The 14,272-nt window shown below is 34.0% G+C and overlaps 1 protein-coding gene across 2 annotated transcripts in view; it reads left to right on the forward strand.

The window, feature by feature from the left end:
• Positions 1-14,272, forward strand: part of CLINT1 (clathrin interactor 1) — a 56,721-nt gene that overhangs the window by 15,743 nt on the left and 26,706 nt on the right. For both annotated transcript variants that reach the window (XM_049647879.1, XM_049647880.1), the window contains exons 2-3: positions 12,949-13,053; positions 13,593-13,689. In XM_049647879.1, the coding sequence (XP_049503836.1) occupies positions 12,949-13,053; positions 13,593-13,689 (202 nt within the window). The remainder of the gene's footprint in view (positions 1-12,948; positions 13,054-13,592; positions 13,690-14,272) is intronic.

The raw sequence follows: 14,272 nt of genomic DNA on the forward strand, positions 1-14,272 counted from the left end.
GGTCAGGTAGGTCCTGAACACCAGAACTTTTTGAGTCAAAGGGAAGAAGCTATTTAACCTATTTGCTCAATTACTTAATAAATATTATGGAACATCTGCTATCACCAAGTCTGTTACAGGCACTGGGGATCTTTGAAGTGAGAGACAGGGGTGCCTGGCTGGCTCAGTCAGTTAAGTGTCTGACTCTTGATTTCGGCTCAGATTATGATCTCACAGTTTGTGAGATCGAGCTCCACGTCAGGCTCTTGTGTTGACAACACAAGACTGCTTGGGATACTGTCTGTTTCTTTCTTTCTTTCTCTCTTTCTTTCTCTTTCTTTCTTTCTTTCCCTCCCTCCCTCCCTCCCTCCCTCCCTCTCTCCCTCCCTCTCTCTCTCCCCTTCTCTCTCCCTCTCTGCCCCTCTGCTGCTCATGCTGTCTCTCTCACAAAATAAATAAACTAAAAATTAAAAATAAAGTTAGAGACAACTTGTGTCCTCTGGATGTTTTCAGTCCAGAGGGGGAGACAAGAAAACAAATGTGCCTGTTATAGTACACTAGTTTTAGTTTTAGTTCAAGATAAAGAGCAGGGTGCTATGAAGAGCATATAGGCAGATCCCCAGAGTTAAAGGAAGGTTTCTTGGAGGAAGTGGCATTTAAACTAAACCCTGATGATAAGGTGAAGTGAGGCCAGTGACAGGGCTGAGTGGGTAGAGGACTTACAGACAGGAAACAATTCATGCAAAGGCCTGGAGGTGAGAATGATGGTGATGGGACTGAAAGAGTAAATTGATATCCCACATGAAAGACTTTTTGTCATGTTAAGGAATTTGGACTTCATCTTGAAGGCTTCCAACGGAAGCCTTTGTTGGATTTAAAAAATGGGGGCTCAGTTACATAGGATTTGTATTTCAGCAAGAGTTCACTTTGGCTCTGGTCTGGTGGGAGATAGAGGAAAAGCAGAGACACTAGTTATAAGATTGTTGGCAATAATCTGGGTGGGAAATGGTCGTGACCCTGCGCTGAGGTAGTGGCAACGTGGGTAGGGAGAAGTAGATGGACATATTAGAGACACTTAGGAACCACCGTAGGTAGAAAAGTCCAGGAAAATGGATTTAATGCTGAATAGGAGGGGAGGGAAGTAATGAATTATGATGTTGAAGCTGTAACTCTGGATGGTACTGTCCACTGATAACACAAAGAGGAAAATACTTGGGGAAGGTGGTGATGAATTTGTGGTGGACCACATGGCCAACGGTAAATATATTAGGAAGCTGAATCTAGTCAACGGTTTGAAGGATAAGTGGAGAACACACCCCAAATGGAGACATTGTTAAATGGCTATTGTTGGAGCCTAGACTAGAGAGATGAGTGCTTTGTATTTTTAATGCAGCACAAACAGGTCTTGGAAATTAATGGGAAGCAGGCACTGAGGGAAAAGGCTCCCAAAGATGACTCCAAACACCCAGCACCTGCATGCAGTCTGCCTGGCCTTACCATGTACCCTGCAGATCATGTTTCACCCTGAGAAATCGTGAAGCTGCCTGAATGTTGCTCCTTCTCAAGTACATGAAAACTAATAATTTTATTGTTAAAAAGCATCTCTAATCTGGAAGAAGAAGAATTTTATCACCCCTTGGGACTTAATAAAGCTAATCTCATTTTGAGTATCTCATATACGTGTTTCATTGATCCTTGTGAAAAATGTTACCCCTGCATCGGGAGGGCCAGAAAAACAGCAGTGAGTGTGAGAGTTAGGGACTGTGAGAAGAGCCAATTCCTCTCTTTTCTTGAGCTCTTTGTGCTGTTTCTGTTCATTCAGTGATGTGTTATAAAATGTAAAATAAGTAAAACGTGCAAGAAAAAAGGAAAGACATTATTAAATGAGGATTGAGAACTTAAAGCTAAAAATAGAGAACTTTGAAGAGGTTGGAATAAAGTTTAAAAGTTTTTAAAAACTCAGTGGAAAAAAGGGGCCCAAAAAGTAATACTGATGAGACTTAAAATAAACAAGATAGGAAACTGAAATCAACAGTAAAGATCAATCAAGGTTTTTTTTTTTAATAGGTTAAAAATAAGTGAGATGTAAAGCAAGATAAAAGGCCTAAAACCAGCCATCAGATAAGAATTTAAAAACATAAAAGGTTAAAAGGAAAAGCTATCCATTAAAAAAGAATAAGAAATAACAGATACTAAAAACAAGAGTGGTAAGATGAAAGGTATAGACATTTTTGTGAGTCTAATATGAAGGGAAGTTTTAAAAAATAGGGTAAAAACCCCAAAGTGGGTTTTTTGGAACACTTAGAAAATGCTCCAGGGAGAAGGAATGTTATCACCAAAATTTTAGCCATGTTTAATATGATCCCCTCTTTGAGATTCTCAAAGCATGTTAGAATATAGTCTCTGAGAAGTGCTGTAGTAATAAATTGCCTTAGTTTTACATAACATCTCCAAAATCTTACCATGTTTCACAAAATACTAGAGTACTGTTTTAGAAGAAAGTAAAAATGGAAATCTTAAAAATTACAGAGATAGAGGATAAAGAAAAAATCAGCTGGAAGTAGAAAATAGAATTGGGTTGGGGCTAGCATTCCTACGGAATAGTCTCCAACACTGTTTTGCAGCTAGCCAAGAGAAGAAGGCAACTTGACACCCTTACCTCTGGTCCTTTATCCAAAGCGGGTCTTCAGAAAGCTTTTATCTGTGCAGATAGGGCACTGATATAACATAAAGAGGCTGCTGAGCCAAGAGAGTGGAAACTGATCCTCAGCAGAATTAAATCAGCTCAGCCATGGGACACTGCCCTAACAAGTGAAGAGAAGTTTTATACACAAGTGCTGTTTTTCTTTTCTTTAAAAGTGATCGATTTTTTTTCATCGTATAAATAAAATTGTCTCCGTCCACATACAGGTTTTCACGTTTTTTTTTTCCTTCTAGATTTTGTCCACATGTACATGTGTTTTTATATAGTTGATAGTAGTTACTGTTCATCAGATTTGTGTTGTGGGAGCTGTTTTTCTATGGCAGTGAAAGGAAAAGAATTTTCTAGTGTGTACCCTCTGCCTGTTTGATTGCTATATTGTCCCATGTACCATTGCTGCCACGTTTTAGAAACAACTTATCTCACTTTCCTGAATCACATAACAAATACCTTCTTTTGCCAGCCATAGAACATCCCTTCCCCAAATCTTAATTGGCACCAGAAAATTTCTCTGGAAAAAAAATAACTCTTTAGCATCATGGGACTAGCCAGTGGTTGGGACAGCTTTTTTTAAGCTTGTCATCTGCTACCCAGCTCATGGTAGCAGCAGCACCTATGCTAGAGGGAAAGTAGAAGGGTTTCTACATAAACCATCAAGATCCATGAACATCCAGACATTTCTTCATTTAATGATTTGTGCTCTTGCAAAGGAAGCAGGATATAGAAACCAGGTATTGTGGCCCTTCTAAAATGCTTTCTTCAGACAGCCACCTCATGGAATGAATTATATGACCTTATTTTGGGCATTTTGAAAGCTCAGAATTCTGCAGTTTCTGATAATGCTAGATAATTTCCCTTCTTATAATAGCTTAAAAGTCTTTGTTTTTGCTTTAATTTTGCTTTGGGATGTGCAACTCCATCAGTAGATGTGAATGAGTTTAGTGAATCCAAAAAAAGGGACTTTTTACTTATTTGATCAGATGATGTCAGGTTACCACTAAAAAAGAAATTGCTACTTTATGTAAAATAAAACTGTAGCTCAAGATTAGTAACAGTAAACTTCAAAATAAAAACTCTGTTAAGCATAAAATAGTTGTTCTCTGCCAGGGCTTGCATTAATAGTATTACTACTGTAATATTATATTATTAGTATTATTAGTGTTAATAATTTCTTAGTAATACTCATTTCCAGGTCTTTGGCCACTTCTTAATAATAGTTGTTTTTGCCTTACCTATATACTTAACATTTTCAAGATCTTCATTTCAGTATCTATGCTTTGGGTCAGATAGACTGCTAGTTACCATGACTGTAAAGTTCTGCAACAATGAATGAGATGTAAGTAATAAGAATTAGTTTACTCTAAGGGACCATATAAAGAATACCTTCAAACTAAAAATAAATACTGGCAGAAAAATGACCATGTGTGCTAAATGGTACCCTTAACCATTTCATTTAATCTCTATTATACATAGGAACTGTCTTTCAGATGAGGAAACTTGAGACACAGAGTGGTTGATTTGTCCAGGAGTCCACGACAAAATTCAGGCCATATTAATCTCTAATTATTGGTCAATTAATGTACATATTACTTTGCTTTCCTACAAAATAGCCATAAAAGATGAAGCAGATTATGAAAATACATAAATTTGCAGTAGTTTCCTTTAGGGTGGGCTTGTGTTTGGAACAGTTCCTAGAGCCCAGGCCCATTTTAAATGTTTGGAAATGGGTTGCTATCAAACAGGTTATTTTATTTCGTATTGCTAACCACTGAAGTTGTAAGGAAGGGGAAATAATTTTATAGTTTCTTCCTCCCACAGGTCATAATTTAGTTGTGGACATCAGGATGTTTTTCTTGGCTTATCTCATTCATGTAATTTTTTTTGCACATCTGTTACATAAATTACTAAAACTCTTTCCTTGAAAAATTGCCAGTTTAAGTCACACTTAATAGTGATCAAGAGGTCGGTAACTTTTGGAAAAAAGAATTCAATGACAGACTTCAAGGGGCAGAAATCCAACTACCATCCTGGTTTAAGTATTTTTTGTTTTGGATTAATTCCTTAATTTTTTGAGTCATTGGAATAATTATGTGTGGCTTCTAATCTTTCCCTGAAGACTTTATATTGGACTATAAACATTTAACATATAAACTTTTATATAGAAAAGTATTTTAGTCATTGCTTCCATAAGTTTGTATCATTTAGTGATCAATTTATGTATACATTCTAATCTGGCACGTAGTTTGCCATGAGAAACTAAACTTGGAGTATTGACTTCTTTAAGGCTTACCGATTTTATGTAACCTTTCCTAACCCTGAATTCTACATAAACTGCAAAATAATGATTTTCTGTGGGGTTTTTTTTGTTTTTTGGAAAAAAGTTCATAAGACATTACTTCTGCTAGTTGCATTTTAGAACAGCTTTATTATACTTAAGTGATAAACATATCAGTTGTTAGAAATCTCAGATATTTTAGATGTAAGTTGTTAGTTTGGGCTCATGTAAACTGATATTGAATCAGTACTGGAAATTTTCCTGGAATGTTAGGTAAACTCTTCCTTAAGCAAGGGACCAACTATTTATTTAACGCACAATTTGAAATTATATGGATTTGGAATGCTAGGTTTTAAGCTTGAAATCTTTAGGTAATGATATCATTTGGAGTACTAATAATCTGTAATGGGTATATTTAGAGATTAGAAAATATGTGATAAATCGGTTAATGTCAGTTACTGATAAAAGTTCTTAAATATTTTTTTGTATTACATTTCCTACTGTGTAACCATCCTCCTTTCTAAAATGTAGTAGATTTTTGTTCAGTTTTGACTTTGTAAAACAGATCTAGATTTGTTAACAGGAAATAATGTACAATTTTATTATGATCCAAATCTTATTTGCAGCTGTGGGGACAAGTCACTTAGCCAAGCCTTTCATTGGCATCCACTGGGCAGCTCGGCTTTGTTATGTTACAGCTCTGGGGCTGTTGTAACTTAATTTCTTTGTGAACAACAAATCAAGAAAGCCAACCTCCAGTACTGGTAGTGAATGTGCCAGAGCCTGAGAAAATTATTATTAACAGAAAATAGTAGCTTTACAAAGGGTATTTAGAGAAGAACACATTGGGTTTGGTAGTACCTTGGATTAATGACACAATCAAATTATACAGAATCAATAAAAAAAAAAATTATGAAAAGTGTTCTGCCATGCATAAGTTTCCTACCTAAGAAAGAAAACTTGATGAATCTAACTATTTTTACCATGTGTTGGGGAAGTATAATAAGTACAGGATACTTTAAAGTCTTGATCGAATTTGGGAGATTGTCAGGAGTCTGTACAACCATTTTTGTCTTTGTAATTTTTAAGATAAAGGTTTTCTGTTAATCGTTCATGAATGTTAGAGGTTTATTCTTAGTCATTTCTACGTGCAGAATATGTTCAGTGTTTAATTTGTTCCCCATTGTCCTCTGCAAAAAAACTGAAAATATACTTTCTGAAAACATCAGGGGTGGTTAAATTTTGGACTCCCAATTCTCCATCCCCATGGATTAAACTATTACTGGAATTGAAGGCCAACATCAATCAGAATGGATCAAAGAATTTGTTAGTAGTATGGTGGAAGAATAGCTTTTGCCTTAGAAAAGAGTAGATACACCTTAATTTTGTTACATCTTAAAACAATTAGAAATTCAGTGTTACATCAGCTAGAGGTGCTTTTCTCTTGTCATATGTGGGGAATGAACAACTGAATTGGTGTTTTTGAACGTTAATACATTTTCTGTGGTTTTCATGTCGTAAGCAGGCAGCTTGTGTTTGGACTTCAGCAGTTTTTCTGTCTGTACTGTTTTTAAAATGTTTTAGGTATCCGGTTATAGTATCTAACTTGATCTTTGTGTATCCAGAATATTCTAAAAGTAGAAGCTTTAAAAAGAACTATGGGAGTCCCCTCCTGCCTCAGTAAAACCTGGCAGTAAACTGTTCTTTAATATTTATTTGGTGTTAATTTTTTTTTACTGTGATAGCTAAAGCATGAAGTATAGTATTTCAGTGCAAATTCTTGATGGTTATTTTAAAAAGCAGAAAGTCTCATGTTTCAGCATTTAGTATTTTAATGTTCCCTCTTGAAAAGTAAAGAGGAAAACAGAAAATACATAATCCAGCATAGTCCTCTGTGTAAATAGGTGAAGTCATAAATAATATGCACATGAGCATCCCACATATTTATGATATAAATAGATTGAAATAGGGTATATGTTTTTTAAATAACCAGGTTATTCTTCTGAAGTCTTGTTACTACAGAAGAATGGATAAGAGAGCCTGAGATTTTAGAGGTCTTCAATTTCAGTTTTTCCCTATTCAAAATGGGTTTTTTTACCTTGCTTTTAAGAGTATTTGTGTTTAAGAGGGGGGGGAACACATTGGTTTCCTCCTTTCCACTTGGATAGTTCATTATTTAGTATTTAGTAAAACCAAAGAAAATATAATTTCCATAACTGGGAATATATTTCTTTAAAGATTAATTCAGCATTTCTTTTAGTAGCACAGTTTGTGATGTCATCTTAATTTATTAACTAAGAAGCTTTTTCTTTTAGGTCGGATGATATTACTAATTCTCTGATTTTAGGGCATTGTGGTATAATATGGGCTTTAGAATTAGAAAACCCAGCAGTTTAAACATCAGCTGCTTACTAGTCTTGTGATGATACAAGTGAGCTTATTTAATTTCTCTACCAAGGAGTTGCTATTAAATATTATTATATTTCTATTAAATATTGCTATAATACTGCTATTATATTGCTATTAAATATATTATATTAAATATACTTTTCCTCTCTACTCACTCATTTTCTTTCTGTTTGGTAGAAGGGGCCACTGCTGCTAATGACAGCATGGCAGCACTAGAGAGAAAGTGGCCAGCAGTAGGTTTGTTGTATTTGTTTTTTTCTCTACTTTCCAATATTTATTATATTAGTTTTCTTCTGGTGTGGAGGGAACACTGTAATTTATTCCTTATATTAGCACTGTAGCTATTTTATAACTAAGATACTTTATAATCAAATATGATAATATTTGCTTTAGCAATATTAATTCTACTGAACCAGTCCTTTTGTTAAGACATTTTTCGGGACACCTGGGTGGCTCAGTCATTTAAGCGTCTGACTTCGGCTCGGGTCATGATATCACAGTTCATCAATTCGAGCCCCATATTGGGCTCTGTGCTAACAGCTCAGAGCCTGGAGCCTACAGCCTGCTTCTGAGTCTGTGTCGCCCTCCCTGTCTCTCCACCCTTCTCCTGCTCACGCTATGTCTCTCTCCCTCTCTCAAAAATAAATAAATCTTAAAAAAAATTTTAAAAAGACATTTTTCATTGTTTTGTATTTTACTTTCAGGTCAAGAAAATACTTTTTTTTTTCCATGGGTAGCAAATATCCAGCCAAGTAGATGAATCGGTTTTTCCACCTCCCCACACCATTTCTGTACAGCTTCAGATTTTCTGCTGACAATGAAAGTTATGTATTTGTTGAATTTAGAAGTGGTAGACTTCTTGGTTGTTGATCATAAATATGATTCTGTTCACAGGATTGTAATACCATGTACTTGGTTTTAAAATCAGTATTGAACCTATAAAATGTTTAGCTTGCAAATAAGGGTCATGTGGTAAAGGAGGTCCCCTGATGAAAACTGAATATCAAATGGTCTATATCACACTTTTAGAGCAAGTATTCTTAAAACTATTTTCCTAATGTTTTGGCCAGAAGCTTAAAAAAAAAAAAAAAGGAACAAGCATTAAAAGAAGGAATTTGTTACCTGAGAAAACTTTCTTTTTCAGTGTTTATTTTATGGGTGTTTTATTATTTTTAAAAAGTTATTTAAAGATTGATACTTTATTAATGGGAGCATAATAGTTTTACCTGTGTCATAAAAGTATCTTCTGAAATCTTTGTGGCATTGAGATTAAGAGGTGAGTTTTTAGTGTAAGTTTTAATGTTCAAGAATTATTCTTTCCTAAAAGAGTTTCTTAAAAACATGTTAATTTTAATATTAGGTACTTAAATTGATCCCTGTAGTTTTACACATATAGCACTTGGTATACATATTTTAGTATGTATACATATACATTAGTTACTAGTTTGCTGCACTTATTAGCCTGATAAAAACAAGATGTTGGAAGTACAAATAATACATACGTGGGCTACCATGATGCTTATTTGCTGATGAAAGTTAAAAGGTTGCTAATGATGATAATGTACTTGATTTCTATTTTTAATGGCATTTAAAAGTTTCTCCTTGGTTAAAGTTCATGGGAGGAAATTTGGAAAATACAGGAAAGTATAAAGAAAAAAATACTGTTATTTAAAACCATTACTTTGAATGTTGTGTCTCTGTCTCTTGCTGCCTGTTTTCCTGTTAGTGAGACTCTCTCTAAGTGTGGATGTATGTGTGCATGCATAGAATAAAATACAAATTTAAAGGTCTAAGAGAAAATACTGCTAAATATTTTCCTGATCTCAGAGTGAATGAAGGCTTTATATAGTAAGTTTAAAACAAAAAGAAGAAAACATGAAAAATACGACTTTTTTTTTTTTAAAGGAGGTAAAATTAAAAGGACAAGCTGGGAAAAAATACTTTCTACTGCATCAATCTGTTTCAGTTTCCTTATTCCTTTGCTGGTAGTTAGAACTGAATTGTACCTAAGCTTTACCTTTTCTCTTGGTATATAGTTTTGTTTTAACAAAGCATATTGAACTTTTGACAGGAAAATATATCAATAAGAACTATTCAAATGTTTTCTTGTCAGTTATTTTACTGATTATTCTTAATGCAGATTAGAAGAAGCATTGGCCATCTATAAGTAAAAGTCCCACGTTAGTTCACTTTCAACCAATCTTGCCTCTAAAACCTGTTCCCAAACTGTTACTAAGTAAAATAATTTGGTATTCTATCAGTAGTGAGCAGTGCAATAAACAGAAAATGAGGAATAAAGAACAGAGCCAAGTGAACACTAATAATTTACAAATTGAATAGTCAGCCCTTGAATAATTGAACATTGGCCATGTGAATACAGTCACAGGAGTATGTGTACAGAAGTTGAGGGCAGTAACTTTTAGTCTTTGGCATTAAAGATCCAATGAGTGAGTGGTGCTGGGTTGTCGAGGGTTAAGTACTCTCACTGGATCTCCCTTAGTCCTGTCCTGCCTGTTAGGGTGCTGTGAGGGGCAAATGTGAAAGCATGAAAAGGACTGTAGATGCAGTGAAGTCTTACTGATAACAAACAATAATGAGTGTGGTTCAATACTGCTTTAAGGTAAAATCTTCAGAACATGAGCAGATTCTTAATATTCTTCACTTTTTGGTTATTTCATGGTAATTTCCTAGAATTTTACTTGCAGAACACATCCTAGACCTTTGTCTGAATTTGGTGCTTTAAAAAACTGTTGAGAGAGCCCCCTCTAGTGTCTGAATTATCCATTCTTAAAACATTTTTGTCAATCATAGGAAGTTTTAAGAATTAAACTAGCTATTTTTTCCTTTCACATCTGGATGTAATTTCTTTTTAACTTTTTTTTTTTTTGGTGGGGGTTGGGAAGAGGTTATTTTCCTTTTTAAAAAAGGTCACTGGAATTATGGGTAGGGTGTGGATTGAGGGCAACTGAAAACATGGGAAAGGAAGGATCAAAATGCCATTTCTACCTTTTTAGAAATAGTTATTTTTAAATGACCTGGAGTAAGGCCAAACTATACAGTAGTGTGTTGTTTTGTTTTAGTTTACATTTGTTTCTGAATTAGGTGCAGCTTAAAAATACTTTATTTTGGAATTCTTTATAGCCAGCGGATCTCATCTTCAGAGTTCTTTGCAGTTTCTGAAAGCAACCGTTTCACTGGAAAAATGGCTTTAAAATAGAGCCATTCTCTTCATGGAAGTGTTCTAACTTTATTATTTTTTGTTATTGTTGCTATATTTTGTGGATGTACTTTGTGTACTTTGTAACTATATTGTAAGTGTGTTTTAATGGTAAGTTGTCATTTTATATAGTTCCCATTGTTTTTCAACCAAGGAAATAAGGAGATTCTTAAATTATTGGCTGTCTGCCACCTCTTCCTGTAAACACACAGCACTCAAACACACAGGCCTTCAGCTAAGAATCTTGCGAAGGGTTAGAGAAACAGGACCTTTCTCATTTGACCCATGGGCTTTTGTAGCTTGAACAAGGAAAGTAGTGTTCTGAAAGCTACAGCATTTATGAAGGCTCTAGTAAAAATATTTCATGTGCATGGACTACAGATTAACTCCTTTCATCTTGTTCTCTTGAAATTAAACAATGCAAACAGATTTTAAGTGCATTCTTGCTAATGAAATGCTTGGGTGAATTATAATCCTAATTGCTATTGTTCATTCCCACAGCTGCATGTTGACACTTACAACTGCCTAAGCCACGCATTCTTCAGCCAGTAGGATAAACAAAAGCATTTTGAAATCCATCATTTTGTGGCATCTTAAATTGCAAATCTGTCATTGACTGCCTTGATTTTATTTTGTTTCCATTGTTGAAAAAAATTGGAAAAAATGTTACTCCTTTGTATCTATACATAAAATTATTGTCAAGAGGATCATTACTGGGTTTTTAGGAAAATTCATTCATTAATCGTCTCAGTTGGTAAAGGAAGCATTGGAAACTATGTCCCAGGGAAACAATTTATACTTATGTTATCAAACTAGTTGATACTTTAGGAGGCAGCTTTCGCCAAGATTTGAAAGAAAGTGATAGGATTTCACTGTCCTTCCTTAGTAGAACAGTATTCTGGATGTAAATCTAGAAGCCAAATTTATTCTGTGATTTGGCGTTATATATGTGTAATGGTCCCTTTCAAATTTTACCCCAAACCATTTATTAGTCTTTTTTTTTTTTAAGTAAAGGAAGAGAAAGGTTTTCAATGAATTTGAAATTTGTATTTCTTTATATTTGAGAAACAGATTTGAATACAAATTATATCCATACCTTCCTTCCTTTAAAAAACAGAACTGATAACTGAAAAACCATACAGCAAGAGTGAGATGTATGGAAGTCATAGTTACCAAATTCTGATTTTTCTGTATTTCTAAGGCTTGATTTTAAGTGAAAGATTTGAATGGTCGTACTCATAGGCATCTGTTACAATAATTGCTCAGTAATAATTGGAATTTTAGATGTCAAGTGGATACTACTATAGTTTGTCACTTTTCACAGTATTTCTTTCTCAGAATGTCATTGAATTCTTAAATCCATATGAGTATGTAAATTCTATTTTAATAACCAAACATTTTGCTATCTTTTATCTTAAGGGACTCTTTTCAAAGTCCTTTCTTATAAAAATATTAAGTAATATTTTTATTACTCCTAATAGGTGTTTATTATCTTTCTTAATAATAATGACAGCTGGCCTGTATTGAGCAATTTCTGTGTGTCAGGCACTATGCTACTAATAGATTTCATTTGAGATGCCACCCTTTTAGATAGTATTCTTTCTTACTCCCATTTTGCATTTGAGGAAACTAAAATTAAGATAATTAGAATAACTTTGCTAAAAGTCACAAAGTAACTGAAGTCAGATCTTTCTGATTCCTAGAACCCATGTTCTTCATCACTGTTGAAGTCTTAAGTGAAAGTTAAATGTTATACAGACTCCTGATGGAATATTATGTAGCCATCAAGAGTGAGGGTTATGGTGACTAGTGACACGGAAAACCTATATGATGTAATAAGTGAAAAGAGACCAAGGGATTACAGTTTAAATGTTCATAGTGATTCTAAACATTTTTAATGTTACCTTTGGCTTGTCATTGCTTCTTGAAAATGCAATATAAATAATGTTTAGCTCTTCTGTAATTTTGCTGATTAATTTACAGAAATTCTGTAAGGAAACAAGAGTGCATGTAAACTAGATCTGGTTAGGAAACAGACAACTTAGTTTTATAATAGACTCTAGTGTGTTCAATTTCCTTTTTAATTTGACCCAAAGCCATTTTTTTGCTGGACTTAGGCCAGCTCTAATGTAATCAGTCTCTCATCTGTTTTCTGGAAGGCTAAATGGAATAGTAAAATTTTCTTAAATATAACTTAAATGTGCTATATAGTACTCTCGAAGTAGCTTATGCACAAAAGATGTTTTCTTTCCCACCCTGTAGAGGTATCTCATTAGGACACCCAGTAGTGTCATTATTAAGTTTTCATGTGTTTCTCAGTTTTGATGCTAATCTTTGTGTGTGTGCGTGCGTTTTTTTCCTCTGCAGCACCAATGTGGTTATGAATTATTCAGAGATCGAGTCTAAGGTTCGAGAAGCAACGAATGACGATCCTTGGGGACCTTCTGGGCAACTCATGGGAGAGATTGCCAAGTAAGTGATAATTTGACTCAGCAGTGCAGAAAGAATCCAACTATCTTTACATAGAAATATGAAATTTGCTTTCAGTTTTAAACAGTTTAGCTGCCAGACAGAAATTCTGTATAATCATTCAGATATTAGTGGAGGAAGTTCTACACACAGTCCATTTCCCCTTAAAAATTAGCTCAAAAAAGTAAAACTATTTTTCAGTGAAGTTTAGAGACTTACGTAGCTTATCATAGAATTTTGACAAATGTGTATAAAATAACTTGAAATAAAGTTAGGAAAATTTTTTTTGATGAGCATCTCGACCAGTATGCTGGTAAATAAAGGGCTTGTAAAAGATGATATTAATTAGTGGGGCTTACACACGTGCTAGATATTACACAGACCATGAGAAAAATATTTTTATGGAAGCGTATCTAAATGTTTTGAATTAAGCTTATAATTTTTAAGCTTTTTGGCAAAGCACAGTAACTTAGAACAAGCATGCCATCTACTGTCAAAATTAATGTATTGCAGAGTCTTGAGGAAAATTATTCTTTTTTCAGGGCTACATTTATGTATGAACAATTTCCCGAACTTATGAACATGCTTTGGTCACGAATGTTAAAAGACAACAAAAAAAATTGGAGAAGAGTTTATAAGGTATGGGCATCAGTTTTTATTATTTGACATGTTGGAAACAAATGCTTGAAATTTTAACGTATACATACATAAGTGGTTATGAAGAACATTAAATCCCAGAATAGAATATTCTTACACAGATGGAAGAAGTAGATTTGCTACTTGCGTTCTGTTTTCTCGTCACCATAAACAGCTATTCTGAACCTAAAATGTTTAAAATTAATATAAATAGTACTTCTAAATATTTTAATATTATTAAAATTTTTCTTAAAATATATTTGTGCATATCAAAGTAATGAATCTGCAGTTGGATGCATATTTAGTGTATGAGCGATTAAAACGAAAACCAGTCTAGTATGTTTTCTCATCTCTACATAAAAATTTGCTTAATTTATAATAGTATTAACACCACCGCACCAAAAATGTTACTTTAAAACATAGTTAGAGATTCTAAAACATACTAAAATTCTAACATTTTAAATTCCCAAATATGTACTTTTTTACCAGATTCTTTTTATTTAGTTCTGATTTCATCATATAACATAGAATTCTAAAACAAGGTAGTCCTGTTTTCCAAACCCACCGTATTTTCTTGCTATCGGAG

Source organism: Panthera uncia (assembly GCF_023721935.1).
Source record: "Panthera uncia isolate 11264 chromosome A1 unlocalized genomic scaffold, Puncia_PCG_1.0 HiC_scaffold_17, whole genome shotgun sequence".
NCBI classification, from domain to species: Eukaryota; Metazoa; Chordata; class Mammalia; order Carnivora; family Felidae; genus Panthera; species Panthera uncia.